This window comes from Xenia sp. Carnegie-2017, unplaced genomic scaffold (assembly GCF_021976095.1).
Source record: "Xenia sp. Carnegie-2017 unplaced genomic scaffold, XeniaSp_v1 HiC_scaffold_14, whole genome shotgun sequence".
NCBI classification, from domain to species: Eukaryota; Metazoa; Cnidaria; class Anthozoa; order Malacalcyonacea; family Xeniidae; genus Xenia; species Xenia sp. Carnegie-2017.
In genome coordinates, this window is record NW_025813447.1 from 12,532,693 (window position 1) to 12,555,760 (window position 23,068).

General features: G+C 34.2%; 6 protein-coding genes and 1 long non-coding RNA gene across 11 annotated transcripts; 3 read left to right on the forward strand and 4 right to left on the reverse strand.

The window, feature by feature from the left end:
- The first annotated feature begins 268 nt into the window (after positions 1 to 268).
- On the forward strand, positions 269 to 2,840 carry LOC124435096 (probable serine/threonine-protein kinase DDB_G0267686). The gene is made up of 6 exons (XM_046985049.1): positions 269 to 532; positions 702 to 1,075; positions 1,173 to 1,715; positions 1,817 to 1,886; positions 2,260 to 2,312; positions 2,499 to 2,840. The coding sequence occupies exons 1-6, from the start codon at positions 505 to 507 to the stop codon at positions 2,823 to 2,825; spliced, it is 1,395 nt and encodes a 464-aa protein (XP_046841005.1). The 5' UTR covers positions 269 to 504; the 3' UTR covers positions 2,826 to 2,840.
- Positions 2,841 to 2,941: 101 nt separating this feature from the next.
- LOC124435090 (centromere protein J-like) lies at positions 2,942 to 14,688 on the forward strand. Of its 3 annotated transcripts, XM_046985039.1 has the most exons (15): positions 2,942 to 3,337; positions 3,776 to 3,965; positions 4,415 to 4,486; positions 4,654 to 4,901; positions 6,105 to 6,344; positions 6,983 to 7,086; positions 9,629 to 9,722; positions 10,277 to 10,447; positions 10,695 to 10,776; positions 10,868 to 11,304; positions 11,378 to 11,518; positions 11,947 to 12,020; positions 12,089 to 12,284; positions 12,878 to 13,062; positions 14,608 to 14,688. In XM_046985039.1, the coding sequence occupies exons 1-14, from the start codon at positions 3,284 to 3,286 to the stop codon at positions 13,040 to 13,042; spliced, it is 2,268 nt and encodes a 755-aa protein (XP_046840995.1). In that variant the 5' UTR covers positions 2,942 to 3,283; the 3' UTR covers positions 13,043 to 13,062; positions 14,608 to 14,688. The 3 variants fall into 3 exon arrangements, with proteins under 3 accessions (XP_046840995.1, XP_046840994.1, XP_046840996.1); XM_046985038.1 differs by lacking the exon at positions 14,608 to 14,688 and having other exon boundaries at positions 12,878 to 13,362; XM_046985040.1 differs by lacking the exon at positions 14,608 to 14,688 and having other exon boundaries at positions 4,654 to 4,733; positions 12,878 to 13,362.
- On the reverse strand, positions 7,088 to 8,978 carry LOC124435094 (synaptic vesicle 2-related protein-like). The gene has a single exon (XM_046985044.1). It carries the CDS (start codon positions 8,835 to 8,837, stop codon positions 7,374 to 7,376), a length of 1,464 nt encoding a protein of 487 aa, XP_046841000.1. The 5' UTR covers positions 8,838 to 8,978; the 3' UTR covers positions 7,088 to 7,373.
- LOC124435099 (coiled-coil-helix-coiled-coil-helix domain-containing protein 2-like) lies at positions 13,259 to 14,494 on the reverse strand. The gene is made up of 3 exons (XM_046985052.1): positions 14,209 to 14,494; positions 13,486 to 13,696; positions 13,259 to 13,416 (listed from the first exon to the last, which is right to left on the reverse strand). The coding sequence occupies exons 1-3, from the start codon at positions 14,392 to 14,394 to the stop codon at positions 13,406 to 13,408; spliced, it is 408 nt and encodes a 135-aa protein (XP_046841008.1). The 5' UTR covers positions 14,395 to 14,494; the 3' UTR covers positions 13,259 to 13,405.
- Positions 14,623 to 19,245, forward strand: LOC124435095 (leucine-rich repeat-containing protein 74A-like). 3 transcript variants are annotated; one of them, XM_046985045.1, is made up of 13 exons: positions 14,623 to 14,763; positions 15,015 to 15,135; positions 15,281 to 15,453; positions 15,697 to 15,804; positions 16,184 to 16,277; positions 16,512 to 16,561; positions 16,643 to 16,724; positions 16,938 to 17,023; positions 17,143 to 17,258; positions 17,476 to 17,554; positions 17,649 to 17,744; positions 17,940 to 18,185; positions 18,516 to 18,605. In XM_046985045.1, the coding sequence occupies exons 1-13, from the start codon at positions 14,668 to 14,670 to the stop codon at positions 18,603 to 18,605; spliced, it is 1,437 nt and encodes a 478-aa protein (XP_046841001.1). In that variant the 5' UTR covers positions 14,623 to 14,667. The 3 variants fall into 3 exon arrangements, with proteins under 3 accessions (XP_046841001.1, XP_046841004.1, XP_046841002.1); XM_046985046.1 differs by lacking the exon at positions 14,623 to 14,763 and adding an exon at positions 18,814 to 19,245 and having other exon boundaries at positions 14,799 to 15,135; positions 18,516 to 18,601; XM_046985048.1 differs by lacking the exon at positions 18,516 to 18,605 and having other exon boundaries at positions 17,649 to 17,794; positions 17,940 to 18,009.
- Positions 15,629 to 15,993, reverse strand: LOC124435100. Its single transcript, XR_006944987.1, has 2 exons — positions 15,874 to 15,993; positions 15,629 to 15,766 (listed from the first exon to the last, which is right to left on the reverse strand). It is a non-coding gene; the product is annotated as an uncharacterized LOC124435100 (long non-coding RNA).
- On the reverse strand, positions 19,100 to 23,062 carry LOC124435092 (pescadillo homolog). Its single transcript, XM_046985043.1, has 16 exons — positions 22,789 to 23,062; positions 22,367 to 22,446; positions 22,024 to 22,287; positions 21,798 to 21,891; positions 21,356 to 21,389; positions 21,229 to 21,272; positions 21,076 to 21,165; positions 20,850 to 20,966; positions 20,706 to 20,768; positions 20,596 to 20,638; positions 20,465 to 20,511; positions 20,237 to 20,364; positions 20,042 to 20,167; positions 19,750 to 19,946; positions 19,501 to 19,634; positions 19,100 to 19,433 (listed from the first exon to the last, which is right to left on the reverse strand). Exons 1-16 carry the CDS (start codon positions 22,807 to 22,809, stop codon positions 19,362 to 19,364), a joined length of 1,554 nt encoding a protein of 517 aa, XP_046840999.1. The 5' UTR covers positions 22,810 to 23,062; the 3' UTR covers positions 19,100 to 19,361.
- Between the last annotated feature and the right edge of the window lie 6 nt (positions 23,063 to 23,068).

Sequence of the window (23,068 nt, forward strand, 5' to 3'; positions counted from 1 at the left end):
ACTAAAATTTAATTTTTTTGGTGAAAATCCTGAGATTGTGTTTTTTGATAAAATACGTCACAAGACGATGCGACTGAATAGAGTAATTCTTGACGTACACATGAGTAGGATAAAATAGAAAATGAAGCGACGAAATTACATCTCTCCTCATCCACACAGCTATACCATTATATCTTTCAGGTAACGTTTTAAATTTGTAACTTTGGTCACCATTTCTCACTAGACTAGTTCCAGTCTCTTAGCGTAAGCGCGCCATTGGCGGGACAAATAAAAATATACAAAGCAACCAAAGCTTGGTGGTTGAAGAAATTTGTCCAAAAATAAACATTAAACAAATTCAGTCGTGGCTATCGTAACGATGCGTTTTACGTTAAAAAAACATGTCCGGAAGTTTGAAAGATAAGTTGAAAAGGAATAGAGTTTTTTACGTGAGAAAACTGCTGAATACTGTCATTGATGTTTGTGTTTTGAGTTAAATGATCGTTAAAATTATCCCTGTAAAATATGGAAAGAGCGGAATCACTGAATTATGGTACGAACTTGTTATTTTTGAAAAGGTTTCATTTTATAATTGTTTCTCTTTTACTATTACACATTTTAATTCAAGAAAATATAAAACGTATTTTAAATTCTTGTTCAATAATTAAATGATGTGTCTATATAAAGTGCTGAAATACTTTATTTTGAAATTCATTATTCAGATGAGAATCTCTTACTTCGTCAAACTCAAACTGAACTTCTTGAGAAACTAAATCGACTTCAACAATGGCGTCAAAAACAAGAAGAATGTTTGTTATTGGACAAGGAAAAGCAGTTGAATCTCCTTCGTGATAAGGAAAGAAGACTGCATGCCGTACAAACGTATCAAAGAAAAATACTGCAAAATAATAATTTTATGTTAAGAAAAACTAATGAATCTTCTTCAATCATAAATATTCCCACCATTCCAAGTCAGTTGGTGCCATCACCACAGATTAGATCTCCAACAGATGGTCTTAGTAAGGATTCTGTTTACATTGAAATGGCAAATTCACCAACTAAAAATGTATTGTTGCCTCCTCAACTCTTTGATAAGGTTAACAATGCTCATATTTCATTTCTTTTTCACATTTTTTTGCTTATTTTATTGCTTAAATCAATTACTTGTGTTTATTTGGATTTTATTATGGTAGTCATCTCCTGTCTGGCCCAAAAATCAGATGTTACTCACTCAGAAAGAACTGTTGCAACCAGCTAGTGATGATGACCTATCACAGTGTACAGAGTCTGAGGTTGGCAGTGTTGGTAAAATAGAGGGTGTACACCCTATTTCGGACACAGCATCAGATGCGTCTGATGGCAATGATGTTGAAGACTGGCAAAGACCTATACTTCATTACAATATTAGTAATCGCTACAATAATGATGAAGTTATTGGCAATAATAATCAATCCATTGGTGAAGATAGTGGGTCAATTGGAGATTCAACTCATTCTGTAGATGATGACAATCAATGTGCTGGTGATATCATTTTATTAAATGGTGATAAAGATCAAATTACTCGCAGTCATATACAATGTGCTGGTGATGATCAATCTAAACCATTTGTTAATGGATCTCTTGGTGATAATTTTGATGTCATGGAGGTGGATGATGAAAAATGTTATTCTGTTGGCACTAATAGTCATAATGACAATAATCATGGTATCAGTTACAATTACAATACCAATTTTGAGGTACTTTCTCTTGTTTATACGGCTCATCATAGTTGTTGTAACATCTGCATGGTCTGTATCAAGGATTCTGATATATGTTTTTTTACAATTACTCATTTTAGATGTTGCAAAACCATTCTATTCAAATGAAACATACTCCTTTTGATGACATCCCTATTAAACCAGGGTTAGGTATGTTATGTTCTTGTACTGCACTGAGTTAGACGAACATTAAAATAGGTCTTTTACATAACTAGGTATGTTGAACTTTTTTACAACTTGCATTATTTATTCACACATCAGTGTCCATTACTTTTGTTTACAAATTCATCCAAGTTGAGGCTATTTTTCCATTTGTCAGCTAACATTACCGAATATTGTAATTTTTGCATGGAAACTTTTCAAGGAGAGTGTCATACGCTACATCAAGTGTTAAAATGTGTGGAACAGAAAATTTGTAAAACAATGTTTAATTTCAAGCTACAGAGTACAATTGCAATGGATTGTACATAAATTGTGAATAATTCAATTATGGCTTTGATTGGTATGCATTCAAAAAATTTAGGTGAACAAGTCAAGACATTTGAAGAGCTATTGAGTCAAAAGCTAGTGCTAGAGGTATTCTTACTTTAACATGTTTCATACTGGTATTTATGTTCGTGCTTGATTTTAAACACGTGAAATTTCTGTCTCTTCAAATGAAACGAAAGAATAAAGAATTATTTCTTTGTGTTGATTTCATTTGATTGATTTTAAAGAAAAATTTACACGTTAAACACCGAGTTTCGTTTTATTTTCTCGAAGAAAGAAGACGTGGTGGAGACGGAATCGACACGGTGCGTTGAAGCTTCAAGCGTTCCGGCAAAACGATCATTTCTTAAAAAGGGGGAAGGAATTGCAAGATTTGGAATGAAACCTAAACAAACACTAAATCAAAAGAAAGGAAAAGAATTACAGAGGAAAAATAAGAAACGTAAAATTTGTCACGCTCTCCCTGAACAAAATCAACAACAAGAAGTCTTCCAACAACAACAACAACAACAACAACAACAAAACAACAACAAACAACAACAACAACAACAACAACAACAACAAAACAACAAAAAACAACAAACAACAAATAAACAATAAATAAATAAATAACAACAAATAAATAAATAACAAAAAACAACAACAAACAACAATAAACAACAACAACAACAACAAACAAATAAATAACAACAACAACAACAAACAACAACAACAACAACAACAACAAAAAACAACAACAACAACAACAACAACAACAACAACTACAACAACAACAACAACAACGACAACAACTACGACAACAACAACAACAGCAACATGGCATATCACAAGATGTTCACCAAAATGGCCCATTACAACATCAGGAACACGATATTCATCAATGTATACGACAAAATTCCCTCCTACATCAGCTACAACACAATATTCAACTACAGCCATATCAAAAACGTCAACATTTCCACGTAAAACATGAGGGGACATCAAACGGTTACCGTGAAAGTAAAAGATACATAAATCATGTGGATGAAGGAAATGATGAGGATGGTGAAAATGAAGTGATGATCAAAGATTCTTTTCAAGAGATGATGAAAAATTGGGAAGAAACAAAAGTGGTGAGTGTATTTTTATTGTTTTTACTACGCATTATCAGGTATAGATCCACGATGATTTTGTACGGAGTGCGATTGGTGCTTTAGTTCAGAACAGATTTTGGTGGCTACTTGGTAATTTAGTATTTTTTAGAGAAATTAGCACATCTTCTGCAAGCTCTCTAGCCAAGGCTAGAAGAAGTGCACATCCCTACGCACCACCCATTCCTAAGTTCATCACTGGATAATGTACGTTAACATTTATCTTAAGAACACCCACTAGCAGGTTTCTTTGCGAAAAATTTACATGTTGCGAAAATTGCTCCTTTTATTTTTCATTTATCCCTACTTATTAATGATGCGCGTTATTTTAGATTTTGGGCAGTGTAAAAAGGCCCGTAAAAAGGGTGAACAGCAGTACTTTATCATTTCGCTAAAATATGATTTGACAATTATAAAAAGGTTGAAAAACAAGAACTGAACGAGTTTGAACTTTTGGAAGAAGCTGCGGCTGCTAATTGTTCACTTTCGTCCAACTCATCCACGGTGCTCCGATTTTTGGGTAAAAAAGTCATTAAACAAGGAAATCCTGATGTAAACAATAACGACGACTTCACAAAGTCAACAAAAATACAAACACAATCTATAAAAGGTAACGTATTTTTCATGCATAAACTTTAAAACTATCATGTCTCAATTTTAATGAAGCAATGAAGGAAATGATCACCCAGATGTAGTTTTCTGTAGGGCTCAGGGGAAGAGCTAGCGGAACATAGGCACAATTTCTCTTTGTGGGATTTTAGATGAAGGGATTAGCATTGATAGCATAGCATTTTCAACAACTGATTCTTTGTTAATTGTATTGTTTTGTTGGAAATCAGGAAATAGGTCATTGATAAACTACATGAACTTGAGCTTACTCTAATTTTGTTCGGGGCCTTTTTTGTGAATGAGCAGAAAATGAAATGTAGCTAGTCAATCCCCTAGATTCATGTCTGAAACTGAAGGTATATATTTAATGAACAAAGATATTTATGATGTTTTTATCCAAGAAAATGGCTTTCATTGTACTTTGATGACATGTGTATAAAATTTATATAGAAAATGATGGAAACCATACATTGACTGAAGAAGATCAGTTTGATAAAGACGAAACGTTAAAACAACTAGAAGGTATTGTTCTACTTTATTAAATTACATCTGCCTTTACTCATTCAAAATAATATCTTATTTGAGTTGCTTCATTTTATCTCTGACAAAATATTCCTAGTTTTCTAAACTTTGTGCTTTTAACTAATGTCGCCCCACCGACCAAACGCACATTTTTTTTATCCATCCAGTTGTTAGCCTTCGTTCATCGCTTGCTCTTTCTGACGATTTTGACGACACAAAGACCTGGGACGAGAACGATGTTTTGAACGTGAGTGACGTTGCTGATAATGTTTTGCATTCATTGAACACGTCAACGCCTGACGATAAGAAACATCATGTGAATGCGCTTTCTCAGACTGTGGAAGAGAGATTAGTGACCAGGTCTACAACACCACCAACCTCATCGCTTGTAACAAAATTTTTTCCTTCAGTGAAGGTACTGTTGGCAACGATTTAATGATTCGTTTGCACATTTCTAGTTATGTCCCTGTTAAAGTTGTTTCAATTTACAGTGAAAATGATTTGATTGGCTGGTGAGAATGGGTTTAACTTTTTACCTTAGTGAGAATGGGTTTTACTTTTTACCTTAGTGAGAATGGGTTTTACTTTTTGCCTTAGTGAGAAAGGGTTTTACTTTTTACCTTAGTGAGAATGGGTTTTACTTTTTACCTTAGTGAGACTGGGTTTTACTTTTTACCTTAGTGAGACTGGGTTTTACTTTTTACCTTAGTGAGACTGGGTTTTACTTTTTACCTTAGTGAGAATGGGTTTTACTTTTACCTTAGTGAGACTGGGTTTTACTTTTTACCTTAGTGAGAATGGGTTTTACTTTTTACCTTAGTGAGAAAGGGTTTTACTTTTTACCTTAGTGAGACTGGGTTTTACTTTTTACCTTAGTGAGAATGGGTTTTACTTTTTGCCTTAGTGAGAATGGGTTTTACTTTTTGCCTTAGTGAGAATGGGTTTTACTTTTTGCCTTAGTGAGAATGGGTTTTACTTTTCACTTTATTTTCTTAACACAAAACTAACGAATTCCACAACTATTTGTAGTCCATATGGAATGAATAACAGTCATTGAAAACATGTCGTATTTACGCTTGCCAACGTCATGTCCTTTTTGAATTTTATGATTTGTGCATGATAAACGTTGATCGGCCATATAGAGTGTGTGCATGTAATTGTAATTTGTATTTTTAAGCAGTTCGCAGTATTCGCTGTGAGACCGCGAGAGGATTGACAAATTCTTCGGAATTAATACATGTTTTAGTTAAATGACAGTAGAAGTGCCTGATATTCATCACTAGACGTAGCAAAAAGTAGTTGTGTAGGAATTTGCTTTAAAATTCGTGATTTTTAATATTTGCAATTTATGGATTTCAGTTAACGAATGAGTTAACAATAGTAGCTAATGCAGCTTTTTAACCCCATAAATTATAGAACTTGTATTTCAACCATTACAGATTCATCCATTATTCGTAAGACTGTATAGACGGGAGCAGTCAGTATTTAACTGCAGAGGGGCATAGGCATAGTGTAATTATTGCGATAAAAATTTTGTTGAGTGTGAGACAGTTTGTTGAAAATGTGTTAGAGAAATTAGTGCTCGTACTCAATACGTCGATTTTTTATTTGTTCGTAGTCTGGAAAACAACATGTTTCACAAAAGCTGCAGGACACATGTCTGCAATCAAAGACCATGGTACGAACAGTTGAGCCAGTTACGAGGGAGAACAGCATCCCAAATGTAGAAGAAAATACCGACCCGCAATCAGGAATGAGCTATGCCGTTCGTAAAAAACTTCAGGAACTGGAAAAAGAGATTGAAAAATTTCGCGAGGAAAACATCGCACTTCATAAATTGCGAGAAGAAAGAGAGAAAGTGAGTTTTTCGTAATTTTTACTTTTGAACCATTTATACAGCATTTATTTAAACATACAGACGAATTCATTGGGTTAACTTTAAACCATAAATATACCTCACCCCCCTTCTCAAACAATCATAGGTTAACTTTAAGCTACAAATATATCCCCAAACAATCATAAGTTAACTTTAACCTACAAATATATCCCCAAACAATCATAAGTTGAAATGGGTGGAAACGAGATGTACGGAGAAATGTACAAGCATCTTGCATTACTGTACATCTTTACATTTATAAATACAGTAAAAACTCCGTTATCAGCTAATATGATGTGTGCAAATAATACACTTTGGGTACAAACGAATTTTCTGTTTGATGATTTTTCTCTCACAAGAAATAATTCTTTCTTAGTATTGAGGCACAGAGCATTGGAGTTTAAGCCTGCTCAGTTAAATAGTTTTGATCTTGAACGCTAACACGATCATCAACGCCTGTGTAAAAAGACAAAAGAAAACTTTGAAGTGCTATTTAGACTTGTATAAAAACAATTATAGCTTTTCGTCTCTAACCTCAGAGCTTTTATTGAAATTGTTACTCATGTTGATTAGTTTCAACACCAACGTATGATTTGAGTAAAGTCGTTTTTTGCATTTAGGATTTTCAAAACTTACAAAAAGAACGCTCATCTTTTGAGAAATACAAAACACAGGAACTTGAAAGACTGGAAAAGTTTAAAACAGAGGAAGAGAAACGATTGAGGTATATTTTTTCAGTGATATTTCTAGCAAATTACAAATTTATACGTAGTTTTTAGTTGATACAGCAAAGATTTTCGCAGTGTTTTCTTTACATCCCTGATCTTCACAATCCTTTCTTTATACCTTCGATCTTCACAATCCTTTTTCACACCTTTTATCTTCACATTGCTCCTTGTCCTTGTCCACCTTTTTCGTTGTTTTCTAAGTGTCTTTAATTTGTGGTTTGCTGGATTTCGTCTTAAGCATTTTCAATTTTAAATTAGAACAGATAATTTAGAATAGATGGATTCAAAGGAATTCAGTATTTGTGGGCGAAGGCAATAATATAATTCCTAAAATTGCTATCAAAGTCATCCCGATGTTGTATACAATACTGCGTGCAAGAAATTGTTGAAAATATGTCTCAAAAAGGAATGGTCCTGACATCATTCCTACACGGCTAAAGGAAGCACACACGCCAAGTCCCAAGGCTCTAGTTTCTGTCGGATATAGCAGAGGAATGAAAATGACACAGAGGGCTGAAGCTGTCATCGCTAAACTTCGTGTGATCATCGTCATCAAGAAAAAAGCGGTTCTCTTGTTAAGGAAGAAAGATTCCACGATTTGAGTCGCAATTATGCAAATCAATGAAAGAAGTAGGGAGTTCTTTACCGTCATTATCCAACACATTGATGCAAATATGCAAAGGATCGTAACTTCCGGTAAATGCATCCACACCATCAAGTTATATAGATCAGATTCTTGCGTTATTGCCATCTGATGTTTTGGCACTTGAGTAAAGTTTAATGGTGCTGCTATTTCAGAAGCCATGTAGATGACATTGTAATAAAAGCACATGATGGAAAAGAAAGCAATAGCACAGCATGTTGTGATTTTCCAATAACCGTTCAGGAAAACTTCTTTTAAGTTTGCTCGTTTAGTGACTACATTACACTTTTGAAGACGAACATTTGTAAAGTCCATTTCCGGTGCGAACTTTTGCAAGGTGTCGAGAGCTTTTTGTTCGTTGCCCTCTGTCAGATAGTAATGCGGTGTTTCGGGAAGAAAAATTACGCTAGCGAGAAATAGACCAGTTGGAATGCATACAAATGCGAGACTTTGGTTTCCAGGAATCGTTTTAATGTGCGCTGAAGTGATTGCCGACACAAAAAATCCTAGACTCCAAAACGTCGACAAGAGAACGCCGACAATACAACGATATTTCGGTGGGGAAACCTCCAGAATTACAACTGATGTCTCATATACATTTGCTATTCCAAAGCCAGTAAGACATAGAGTTATCCAAAAGCAATAATAGTTTGTTATAAAAGCACTTGCAAAGCCAAATGTCATAATGAAACAGGCGGAACCAATAAAACCAATTTTTCTACCGTATCTGTCTGAAATCCAGCCCCAAAAAGAGCAACCAATTGTTATCCCAATAGCAAGGGAACATGTCAGCACTCCAGCTTGCAACGAAGATAAACTCCAGTCAGTTCTAATACGAGGTAACAATATGGAAAATATCGAGACCTCAAGGGAGTCCGTCATATTTAGAAGACCGATTATAAATAAAATTTTTAAATGAATAAAACGAAATCCGATGTCAGTCAAAATGTCATCGATCCTGCGTAGTTCATGGTTAAAAACAGTCGTATTATCAATGCTCGTTTCTGTGTTAGAGACTTGTTTATATTCCACGCGTTCTTTCGGATGTTTCTCAAACGGTTGATTTGAATTTCCTCCAAAGAAACTCTTAATCTTCCTCCACATTTTCACTGGCGTCTATTTCACGATATCTGCTTTGTTGGAGAGAAAGGCAAGATTGAATATGAAGTCTATCATTTTATGTTGAAGATATTTTGTAGTAAAGACTATTGTTACACTTCGTTGGTAATGCGATACACTTTCATGTAAAATAATGCACATTGTGGCTATAATTTACATACATAAATTAGATATCGTGTTTCCTATAATGTATTTCTTTGTTCTTGATCAATGAAGGCAAAATAAAAAAACTCATTTACTGTTCAGGAATATCTTCGTTTGGTTTCAAGGAGAAACAACCACCAGCAATGAGTTTTACAAAGTTTGCATGCTATTGAAAACCTTACTGAATTCAAATGCTCTTATTAGAACAGTACGTGTTTTGTAATTACCTTCGGCAACCCCTGTTGAAATCAATAGAATCACGTCTCAATACACGCAAGAATCTGTTTTGCAACTTTCAACGTTTTGTTAACAGTGACTGTGATTCCAGCCTTAGAAAATGGCACGCGGCCACTTTTCTTTGTTTTGTAAACATTCTTATTCATTTGATGCAAAAACAATATATATTTTATGAAAAGAAAATAAATAATGATGACGTAATATAATTGAAATTTCAATTAAATTTCTGCTTTACTGTTAAAGTTATTTTCCATTTTTAGTCTGCAAACGGTATGCAGGAGAAAATACCTTTATATGCTTTATAGCGATATTCAAATTGTTTGATTCTGCTGGAAGATAAAAAATTGCTTCCTTATCTGTAAATACTCATGTTTACAATACATTTTTTCACTTAGGAGAGACAAACGAATTTTTGAACAATACCAAAAGGCCTCGCGAGCTCTACCTGATAAAAAAGAACGCGAGGAGATCACAGTGTTGAAGTCAAAGGTGAGTTATGTTTTTAGGGATATAAAATATCTTTTATACTTCACGTTCAACACCAGATCCGTCGTCATGAAGACAATAGACTCAGACTGAGTATGTAAGGACTCAAGATTTAAGATCAGATCAGATTTAAACAATACACTGGAGCATATAAGGACACAAGATTTGAGATCAGATCAGATTTAAGACAATACACTGGAGCATATAAGGACTCAAGATTTAAGATCAGATCAGATTTAAACAATACACTGGAGCATATAAGTACACAAGATTTGAGATCAGATGACTTAAGTAGACTGGAGTACACGAAGACTTAACATTCAACATTAGATCACTCTAGATAAAAGCACAAGCTTGCCGTACATAGAACTCAAATTTCAACTTAAAGATTACTCTTTACGCAGACACTAGACTGAGTATGTAAGGAATCATGGTTCAACCTCAGATCACTCCCTGATTAAGACACTACATTACAGTGTACAATTTCCTTTGACATCGAATTACGTTTCGCCCTCTCTATTTGACAACTTGGTAACTAGGCGTTTACTTTCTTTTAGATTACTGAATTACAGGAAGAGCTGAAACTTCGGGAAACACGTTGGTCAGCGGCCATTACCCGATACAAGGATCGAATCAGCGCACTCGAAAACGAAGTTCGTGAAATACGAAACGAAGCAAAATTATTAGAGAAACAAAACTTTGACCTGCAGAAAAAGGAACAACAGAAAGTAGGTTTTTTGAAGCTATGTTTACACGTATGATGATAATCTTATACGTGTGCTATCAGTTGCTTACTGGGATCACCTTGACCAAATATTTACGCAGTCATTTTATGTTATGGTGAATGAGTTAAACAACTTATGGTTGAGTAACCTTATGAGCAACACATAGCTAAAAAGTTGATAAGTTGTGGTAGATGTGCTTTAATTATTTATTGCAATGGTATCATCATCGTTAATCAATAAATGTTATTAGAGTCGTGAGAGACAAGAGTTTAAGGGCTTTGAAAAACAGAAGAGTGAAATACCATCAAGCTTTAAGGTTCATTCTCCCGAGGGTAGGAATTTATTAGAGAACTACAAATGGCTTTGCACTTATTTTTACATTATAACCAGTTCACTCACTACTATTTTTTTCTTTTGCAATAGAAATTCAATCAAAGAAAACCCTAGCTGTCATTTCTGACGATGAACCCGTTTGTGCTGTCCGTAATAAAAGCTTCAACACCCATGAAACTGAAAACTATTCGCTTGTTGAGTCGAAAAGTACTAGTGATTATAACAATAAAATACAATTTGAAGAAAATATTGATTCAATACTGAAGCAAAACAATGCAACACAGTCACCACTGACAATGAAAAACGCTCAGAAACACACGTCACCGTCGACAGAAAACGCTCAGAAACACACGTCACCGTCGACAGAAAACGCTCGAAAACACTCGTCACCGTCGACAGAAAACGCTCGAAAACACTCGTCACCTACAAAGCAAAGTAGTTCCCAAGCAAAGAGTGTTAGATTTAAAGAGGACACAAGAAGTCATCATAAAATTACACCACATAAACAATTTTCTAGTGATGGAAAGGTAAGAAGGGCATATCTTATTTTGTGTTTCTTTTTTTTCTGTAGACTTCTTTACATCCGAGATTTTATTTCAGCGCGAGACCATTAACCCAGACGGGTCACGTGTTGTGACGTTTGCGAATGGAACACGAAAGGAGATCAGTGATGATGGTCTTTCGGTTGTAGTGACGTTTTTCAATGGAGATATCAAACAGATTTTTCCTGATAAGAGAGTAGTAAGTTATTTGAATTTTTCTAACGTTCTTCATCCTGTAAAAGAATGATCCAAAGATCTTCATTCTTTTGCTTTTAAATGAAATTATATGTCTGACGTCACTAATGATAATGTCGAATATGTGTTATTCATTAAGTAAAAAATTGCCTTTGACTATCCTCCTTTAAATACTCCCCATTAAACAATTTCATATTATATGAAGTTTTGTCTACTACAGGAGCAACCTATCCTTTTACTTAAACAAACGATCTCATATGAGGTTTGACTTTGATCATTTACTACCCCAGGACTAATCACCTTTTTATCAACAATTATTTGTTACTTGAGGCTTAGTGTACTACTGAAAGAACAAAGTGGTGTTAGTGTTATCACATGAAGTATTTCAACAGTTTGGTGCATTGGCTAATTTTAAGATCCATTTTTATCAAGGAATATTTCTACGCTGAAGTTAAAACAACTCACACGACATATCCTGATGGACTAGAAGTATTACATTTTCCAAGGTTGGTAAAGTCATTGCGCGTGCGTTTTAAAATATCACAAACCGTTATACATTTTTATCATCCTCCAGTGGCCAGATAGAAAAGCATTACCCAGATGGTACAAAGGAAATTATCTTTCCTGATGCAACTGTAAAGTATTTTTATACATCTGGTGATGAAGAATGCGTCTTTACAGACGGTACAGTAGAAAGGATAAATAGAAATGGAGAGAGACTTGTCGAATTTCCAAATGGACAACGTGAGATTTATACTGAACTATTTAAGGTATCTTCTATCGTGACTTAATGTTTAGATTAGTTGCTCTGAAGTGTCAATTGTCGTTTCTAAGGACAACTGACGTTTCTAAGGACAACTGACGTTTCTAAGGACAACTGACGTTTCTAAGGACAACTGTCGTTTCTAAGGACAACTGACGTGTGCGTTTCTAAGGACAACTGACGTGTGCGTTTCTAAGGACAACTGACGTGTGCGTTTCTAAGGACAACTGACGTGTGCGTTACTAAGGACAACTGACGTGTGCGTTTCTAAGGACAACTGACGTGTACGTTAGGTAGGGCAGATAAGATCACTGAGTTCCAAATGAGTTGAAGGTAAAGATGTTTTGAGTATCTCAAGCCAAATTTTTATACTTTTGGCTATACTGCAGTTTAGCGGACACCCGAAGAGCTTATATGTGGAGCGCGGGCTCGATTTTGGTTAGGATTTTAGGGTTTGGGTCAACGTCTAAGGTGTCCATTAAACTGCAGTAGTCCCATACTTTTTTCTTAAGTAAATTATTTCCTTTTGAAATCAACATATTTTGATAAGTAATGGTTAGGTCAATTGGAAATGGTTTTTCATTCATATTTCTCGTGTAGAAACGGGAATTTCCAGATGGAACCGTGAAAACCGTGTACTTTGATGGACGTCAGGAAACGCGCTATGCCTCTGGCAGGCTGAGAGTAAAAGATAGTGAAGGTAGAATTTTGGTAGATACTGCTGAGAAAAATTCACCTTTCAATTCTCAAATTGTGTCAACATAGTTTGAGTTGTGTCGCATTGGGTAAGTCAAAAATTGAAAGAAAGCAAAGAAATTTCAAACTTGCATTTGTAGTAAATGAATTTCCCATAGTCTCCTTGCAGTATTGATAAAACCTGTTGATTTCAACAAACATGTTTCACAAGATGCCACATTGAAGATAAAAATGTTTGCTACAGCTTCTGGTGACAAATTATTGTTGTACATACAAAGATAAAAATTCCAGAGAAATTCGAGATATTTATTACTGAATTAACTCCTCAAAAACTGAACAAATACAACACTTGATCATTATTACATGAATAGCATACCATGGTTCTCAAATTCTGGTATAGTTTTAACTTGAACCAATTTTACTTTGACATGATCATATCATACCTATAAAAAGAACAAACATATTCAAAAATATTCAAGTTTTACTAAAAACACATGTCTGGAACATTTTACCATGATCTGCCTTGCACTGCTTCAAAACTTCATTAAACCCTTTACAGTATGATATGTCACTCTGGTTTTGGGCACATTGAACAAATTGTTCAAATTCAAACTGGCATGGGTTGTGTGATGCTTGAATGCCATTGGCTTGTTGCTGGCTAGTGGGTACGGCATCATGGTTCCCATGGAGACCACCAGTTAATGCACCACCCACCACATGGCCCTATTTTAAATTGAAAGTAGTGGTTGGGTTACATTTATTTATATGGCAAATTTTTATACTAAAAATATTGATCTATAGACAAGCCAAAACATTTGTTGTATTTTAAAATGATGCTAATGTAAGTTAAACTAATGACTCTAAATGTCGTCTGCCATTTCAACTCAACGTTCCATGAAATGGAATGGAGTATGTATTTTTGTCTTAACACAAAATTCACATTCTAAAAGAATGTGAATTTTGTGTTAAGACAAAAATACATACTTTCAAAATAAAGTGTGCGGAAAACTTAAGTCTTATGAGTAGATTTTACAGACTATTAAAATTTAGTTTCACATTCTTTTAAACAATTAAAGTTCATTGCATTATTGACCAAAAAATTACAAAAGTCATTGAAAAAAGGAATCAACTGTCAGGTTATTATGACGTCATGCGATAATTTTTATTACATAAGCGTTTTTAATCAAACTGATTTTAAAGAAAAATTACTGCTTAAAAGTTTATAATCAACATACAACTGTTGAGCCCACGGCGACCCCTGCAGCAGTGGATGCCATTTGGCTAAACAAACCCGGTCCGCGCTGTGCTTGAGTACTTTGTGGAATGGTCACATTGTTTGACGATCTGGTTGCTGGTTGTGTAGAACGCGAAGATAAACCACCAAGTGGGCTAGAACTGGACCTTGACCTTCCACGAGGCATGTTTTATTTTGAAACGAAATTATTGATTCTTTGGTATTTGACAAAATTCACGATGATTTATTTATTTTTTAATACAAGACTTCTTTCTCGAAGTATCTTGAGCCCGCGCAGTAATTTAATGAAATACTTTATGTAGTATAGAAACAATTTATTACAAATGGTTACTTAGTAGCTTAGCAGGTCAATAAAATCTTGTTACCATGAAAACATTAGGACAATGAGGACTTAAAGACGATTGCGAAGCTCATCATTATTTCTAAGCATGTTTGGAAAATGAGTGAGGAAAGACTGTCAACTCCCATTCGCTTTCCTACGAGTGCTGATGAAAAGCCTCTCAGTCGTTGCTCTTCTGCAGAAATTGCCAAAAAGGTTTGTAACTATGAGTGGTGTCATGGACTTGTGGTGCACGTACGTATACTGTAATAATTAGAGCTACCACACGAGGTGGTAGGAGCTCGGTGGCTGAAACTTTTGTATAATTTCCATAAAGTGTCATAATAGTGTAAATTTAGGTTTTTTGTCTGCTCAAGTTTTCACATTTCATATGAAATGAAAATGTGTACTGGAACTTTAGACTCAAAAAGAGTAAATTTTGTTTTTATGTATTAAATCTCTGCTAGAAATTTCCCAATTCACCATCAGGAAATAGTCAGTCACGTCATAAGCGATCCAGTATTCTTAGCAGGAATGATACCATCATGGAAGATGATGGTGATTGGGATACAGACTTGGAATGTGAAGGTAGCAATTGTTAATACTTAAATTTTACTTTGACTTCATTGATATGAGAAAGTCAGTTCATCAAAATGCCTTACTTGATGACTTGCTTTTAGTCTTTATAAAACTATTATTTAGTTGTTAAATTTTTTAATTTCTATTTTTGTAGAAAAAAAAGAGGAGTTTGACATCACTGGAGGAACAACATATATCCAAGCTTGTCAAAGAAATGGTGTTATTCCAGTTTCATACTTTCTTCGAAATTTACAAAATCGTGAAGTGGATATGAAACATCATGGGATTGGAGCTCATGGGTGCAAAGCTATTGCAATAGCACTTGTGGTAAAGTTTGGTAATCTTGAAAGTTTTTGAATAAAATATATACTATACGTTTTTGTTAGATCAATTATTTTTTTCTGGTTTCTTAGAATATAAGAGGACTATAAACCTGCTTAGTTTAATCTGTGGTTTAATCAATGCCTTTCTCAATAAAATTCAATGTATACCAGGGGGATAATGCCACGTGAATTATATTTGTTGACATTCACTAAGTGTACGGACATCCTCTTTTATTTTTTGCTATAGACAAACACATATGTCATATCACTAAAGCTTGCTGATAACTCCCTTGGTGCTGAAGGTGCTGGTTATATAGCTGAAATGTTGAAAGAAAACTGTTACATTTCAACTCTTGTAAGTATGTCACAAAGAGTGGTGATGTCATAATACTCAGTATAGTCAAAAACATTGACATGCATTTACCAAATATGATTCAGTAATCTGTTGTGACATCTTTTTGAGTGCTCAGCACTATATCCATAATACAGTACCATAAGCCTACTAGATCCAACCAAATAGAATATTGATATTTTCTTCATCTAGTAGTTTGTATCTAAGGAAATTTTTTGGAAAATCCAACATTGTTATTAATCGTGGAATTTATATCAATTCATGGATAGAGAATGTTTATTTATAAAAACATGAATATTCAAAAACCATTATGGATTTATTACATGAAGTTTAGGATAATTAAATTCGTATGAGTGAGTGCAATTGGCATTTTCTATGATAGGATTTGTCCCAAAATCAACTTGGAAGTGAGGGAGCAAAGTGTATTGTTGATATTTTGTTAAAGAATTCTGTCGTATCATCTTTAACGCTCAAAGGTAATTGATCGTCTATTCTTGATGTAATTCATATATTGATGAATGACAACTACTCCATATTTGAAAAACGTTTTATGTCAGATTGCCTGGTTTTGTATCTTTTGTAGTATCATTCTTTTCCATAGCCACCATTCAGATTCTATGGTTATATTATTTTTCTCCAAGAGAAGTTTTTAGTTGTTTAAGTGGTGATTTTAATTTTCCTACCTGAATCACTGTTATGTTTTGATTTAGCTAATGATTTTGATGACAAATCGGCTGGTATTTTGTCTGAAGCCATTAAGGTGAAAGCTCTGTCAACACATCTTTATTTACTTGTACCTTAAGGAGGATTAGGAAATATATATATATTTTTTTTGCACTAGGAAACGACTGCATTGAGATATCTTGACCTCAGCAAGAATCTATTTAGTGAGACTGGAGGACAATGTCTTGCTGCTGCTATTGGTACTATGTATTTCTTTATCTCATTTGCATTTTCTTCTGTACTGTAAAAAGTCAAATATAGAAAAAATTGGGCGAATTGTTTCAAAACTCAAACACTTCACTTTGAAAATTTTTTAGGACTGTGCATATATGATTATTGATGAGTGAATGTTTTCTTCTGTTTTGTGTTGAAATATCACTGTCACTATAGATATGATCATTTTTGGTTTTCAGGATCTAACGTCAATTTGAATTACCTCAACCTATCGTGGAATCACCTCCGACGCAAAGGAGCACACTCCATTGCTAACGCTTTGAAGGTAGAGTGGCTAGTTAGAGGCCTAATTGAACGTATGAAGTGGAAAATTCAGTTGGACAAAGTTTCGAAGCAAATATGTGAGCTCGGACGTACAAAGCGTTTCCTTTTCTGTTTTTCCAGGAAAATGCATATTTAAAAGTTCTCGATCTTTCTTGGAATGGTTTCGGTGATGACGGTTGTTTTGCTATCAGTGAGGCGTTAAAGGTCAACTGCACTTTAGAAGAACTTGATTTAACGTAAGTTGACGTATCACGTAGTGAAGACGTTTCAGTTGGTTTTGGAATCAAATCCATTGCCATTCCAATGTGAAGGCTGCATTAATCCGTCTCAGAATCAAAAGTAATAACTTCATCGGAAGAGCAATGAAACTTTAAATGGGAAAGGCCTTGTTATATACGTTCAAGTGAAGGAGAAAAATGCTGTTGAAATGTTTCATTTATGCTATATTTCTAGTAATAATCGGATATCATATCCCGGTGCTGTTTGTCTTGCCAAAGCTCTTGCCGTTAATACGACGCTGAGAATTCTGAAGGTCTACTGTGAGCTTTCTCTTAAGTTCTCTACTTTTTTCTGCGCATTGTCTGCTTGTTCAATCTTTGTGTGAAGAGATTTATTTTTTGTTTTAGGTGGGAAAAAATGGAATTCAAAGCACCGGGGCAAAAGCTTTGCTTCTTTCTGTGAAAAACAATGTCAGCTCTAGCATTATAGAGTTGGATTTGATGGTAATACCTCTTTGATGATTTGGAAATTGCTGGGATCGTCTCTTTACATGGTCAGCCTAAATTTACCGAATATTAGCTAAATTAATTTTGGTGGTTGTGTGAAATGCTGGAGGAATGTTGTTTTTAATGAAAACTTTGTTTTTATAAATATTGGTGTGAAACTCAACTTCACTTATTTCTATCAATTGCTTTAAGGATATTACCATACACGAAGAGTTCCTTAAACTTTCAAAAGAGCTCGAAGAAACTCGGCCTGGCATAAAAATAATTCACGGTGGAAGCGGTGGTTTCAACGAGAAAAGCAAGGAACGACCGACTCCAATGAAGATCTTGAAAAATTACATTGAAAACAACCAGATGAGATTGTACGACTTCTTCTCAATGATGGATAAAGACAAGAGTATGAGTCTCACCATAGATGAATTTGTCAATGGACTTCAGGTCAGTAACTAGTTCCCCTTTTTAAATATTTCGGTATTCATTATCTCTAAATGGGACTAAATGCGTCATGATATGTTGAAATCTACATAGTTGGATTATAGATATGACCTAGCTACTGTATATATGTTGCATGGTTTTATTTCTTGGGAGTTGGTTGTATTACTGGTTAGTGTAATATAGTAATGTTTTACAGCTTGCGTTTTTTTTGAAGATACTGGTTTTAGTAGGTATCATTGCTTCAACTGCTGCTGGTTATCAATGATTTGAATAGTATGAAAATCGTACAGTTCTATTTGAAATTGAGATGTATGACGAGGTTTATGTTTGTAGGAAACTGGTATACAGATGAATGATAAGGAATTGTTGGCGTTAGTGCAATCACTCGATAAAAATAATGACGGTGAAATCAATTACAGGTAGAATGATTTCAATGCCTGACAAATAGAGTTAATGATTTCGTTGATTCTTCTAAAGAACACTGTCGTTTTTTTTAATACCCATTACATTTAGTGGAGATCTCTCCTCCCTTACCCGTGTGAAACTGATTTTTATGGATAAATGATTTGTAAAGGATTAACGTCGGATTAAACTGTGATAAAAGTTAAAGCAAAATTTGATTTAATTTTAGTGAACTTGTTCTTGGTTCTGTTGAACAGAAGAAAGAAGATCGTAAACAATTTTTTAAAGATCGTGCAGAGAAAGAAAGACTTCGGAAAATATTGACCTCGTAACGACATCTGACTGAATGACTTGAATAAATGCTTTCAGATAAGTTCATTTTGGGCTGCTTGCGTAGGTAGCTAATGTGGTTTTTTGAGTTGCAGACTCAGATTTTACCCTCATATAAAACGCAAAACGTATTCCAATTTGGGAAAACAAGAAAACGAAATTCAAATTAAAAAAAGCACGAAACGTTTCTCTGAAGGAAATTTCGGTAATTTAAATGAATTTTCATTTAAGAGGACTTTATACATTTTCTGATTTTCAAAGGCAATAACAATATATTACGTAGTATACAGTATTTGAAATATATTTTTGATGTGTATTATATTTCATAAAATAGTCGAAAAAGGTACGTATGTATTCAAAAAGTTAAAACCTTCATTCAGTCAAGCAAACCACGTTATGAGATGATAACCATATGAACTCATTCTTTTCTTGGGTTGTAAATACGGATTACTTTATCTTCACTTTCTTTACTGATTTCTGATCGTCAATTGCCTTTCTTTTATCTTGCAATTTCTTCACCTAAAGCAAAACAAGCATTACAGTGTTATAAAATTCAGAGTTTAATACAAAATGCAAAATGTCATACCATAGAAGATTTTTTCCTCTTGGAATATTCGATTTTCTCGAGTAGTCTTTTATTCTTCTTTGGCATCACCATTTTTGCAAGGTTTCGTTCTTCTTTGGTGAGAGTTGGCGTCTGTGATATCTTATCGATGTTTTCTATAGAAAATTCAAATGTTTAATTGTTGCAGTAGGAGATGCGTACATGAATTATCCAGTGCAATATTCGTTTTAAGCATCAACCAAATGTCTTTCAACCTATCGATAGAGATACCTTCTTTTTCAGGCGCCACCTTTTCTTTCATTTCATCCAACATTGCTTGTCTTTCCGGTGGGATGTAGTCTCCTTCCTCTTCTTTAACAAAAGGCGAAAGATGTGCAGGGAGGTCAACTTCAGGAAAATAATCCTCGACTGGTAGCAATTTCTGGTAGTTTACACTGTCCGCAATCCATTGAGGCTGTACATAATATCTGAATCATTTGTTGAAAAAGTCAGGAAGGAATTTATCAAGAAAAATCTCTTACAACCCTGCACAAGTGCAAATTGTCCACTAGGTTTTCTTTACCTGGACAAAAATTTGCGCCCCTGTAAAGGTCGGTCGACTATCTGATGTGTTATTTCTTCATCTGTTTCGTCAAAAGTTGAACCCAGAGCGAGGGAACTTGACCAGGAAACCTTCCCGCCAAAACTCCTAATGAAGAAAACAAAGGAAAGTATGTTACGTATACGTCATCACATGTCTGCCACCGATTAAATATACCTTATAATAAAGACCAAACAATCCCTGGGAACTTCACGAGATAAAAATATTTTACAATTAGAAAAAAGGTTTTGTAATCTTCCGATATTTTCCTGTTCCTTTCTTGCTTTTTGCAACTGTTCATCATCCTGTAAAGTAAATGAAATTTCACAATTTTATTCGTTTGAGTTTAAAGAACGATAGTTCGACATGACGTGAATCGCCTCTTCAACAAACGGGAAGAAATACCTCTGTCTCCAATGGGAACTGATCCAGTTCAACTTCATCATTTGATTCTTGATAATAAAAAAATGTATGGATGAACCTTATGTCAACATGAAAACATATTGTCAGTCAAAAATTATCTCACTCAAACATACCTTGTGGGAGTTTCAACAAAGATTGACTTAATGCAGCGATACCCTAAAAGTTAAGTACAGTACACCAATTTATTACCATTGAAGTTTGAGAATTGTGCACTTGTTCATACTTCTTCTTCCATTTCAGAATCTCCACAAACAGAATGTTTTGAATTCATCTCTACATTGGTTAGCTATGAGAAAATGTAAAGCCAAATAAGAAACTTTACAAAGCAAAGAGGCTATGTATATCAAATTTCTTCCCCATATTTCACCTTTGGAGGGTAAAATAAGCCAACAGAGTTAAACAGTTTGAAATTGATGAATCCTAACAATGTTTTATAAAACTCAATGAAAGTTAGCATTATTCGAAAGTCAACATCAGCAGGCATCTACACAACATAAAAAGAACACCATTAATAAAATATACGTATCTCTTCAGTATAAGAAAAACATGGCATAAAATTTTGGAATTGGATAATTCCAAAGATAAATACTCACAGCTTGACAAAATGTGTATGGCATAATCCATGTAACTGGATGATCAAAGATCTCAGCTTGAAAATAGATTCCTTTGATTGAGAAAAACACCTGGAAATAATCAAGTCAAGAAATCGTATTAATTTCTTTGACACTTATGACAAAATAATGTACCTTCCGCAATGACTTTGATGCAATTACGTAGTGTTGAAATTCCACTGAAAACAATAAAATTCTTCAAGTGTGATTAAATGTAAAGAGAACATGTATGAATGACATGAGGAAAAGTTATATTACCTACCGTACAATTTTTTACATTCTTTAACAACTTTTCCCTAGTGAATGAATGGGACTTTTTACTGAAAACGTATTTTATTATGATCATTATTATCTATTGCAAATATAAATGTTAAAAAAACTAAATCAAAGATGACTAAAATCAGTGTTTAAAAATATCCATGATAAAGGGACAGTCAAATGTAAAGACAACTTTCCCAATAACCTAGGTCAATATTTAAAGTATGTGGGACTTTTTAACTTATAATTTAGTACATTACTACAGAGCCTAACATATTGACAGAGGAAATCTTTTAGAAACAAGAACATATTCACACTCCATTATGGAAAAAAAGCCAACAAAGTTGTACTTAATATCAAAGAGTTTTTGATACTAGTTACATCAAAATGCAAAATGATCCTCTACAATTATACAAATAGCCACATAGGGAATGTTTGAAACTAACTTCAATTTTATCTGTTTGTGGTAAACTTGAAAATAAGACAACCATTGATAAAGCATCATCAAGATCTCTGACAGCATCAATAAATGTTGGATACCTTAATAAGTGGAATTATATTTTAATAATACAAAATACTACACAGTGTATATAAACAACACATGTTCCACTATCATGCACCTTTAGATTGATTTTAACACCACAAATCAATTTACCACACATTCAGTTTTACCTTTCTTTCACAATGTGATCAAGAGTATAAACTGGTTTGTTTTCCTCAAGGCGCTCTGCAGTCCCTGGTTCTTCTTTCCCTATGGCTCGTTTTAGCTTTTTCAAAAATGATTTGAATTCTCTAAACTTGTTCAACACAGGTTCATGTGCAAGCCACTGAATATCTTTAACATAGTAATATGTTCTGTTGGCACTACTGCCTTTATTAACTTTTTTTTTGTTCTTTGGTTCAACTGGATATATTCCTTTCAGAATACATAGACGCCTATAGGAATTTTTAGTCATTGATTACATTCTTGACAAGCAATGTCATTAAGGAAACAATAATTTGTTTTTTCATTTACCTGAAGTCTGGTAAACTAAGTTGCAACTTGTTTAAAGCCTGATTTCTGGCAATGTAAAGAGTTGCTGCACCACTTTCTCCCTGAAAAAATGAAACAAACACCTGAAGAGACTTGTGTCTATTCTATATAACCTTTTACAGCACATGCTATCCTATGATATCATGCAATTGTTATAATTATCCCTCTTGGTCTTAGATGATTCTAACTTTAAATGTAAAAATATTCAGGTAAAGTTATGGGATTATTAAATGATGGTATGCTCAGATCTATGAGCATGATGATCTAACTACGGAGTACCAGTGAGTGGTAAATATTTTTATCATAATGTGAAAATCATTCCCACAATCATTACACTGAGTAACCACATTTAAAGCGTTAATATTCAGGGCTGTATACGATTTGCGACACAAAACGACATTTACCTTTTTACGAAGTTTTCCCATTGTCTTTGAATTGATTTATTTAATACGATATTGTATATAAACTGTTATCTAGGACTTCACGTGTCTTGTACTTGAACTATGAAAATTCAAGACTATAAGTTCCTTCTAATACTTCAACATTAAATTTTTCCTTGCATTTCTGTTCAGTTATTTTGAGTGAACTCTGAGGGGAAGATGAAATAAGAAAAGCTATTTATTTTATACTGTCCTTTCTCCAGCTCGTGCTTACTCCAGCTCCAGGGCTCCAGCTAAAATATAT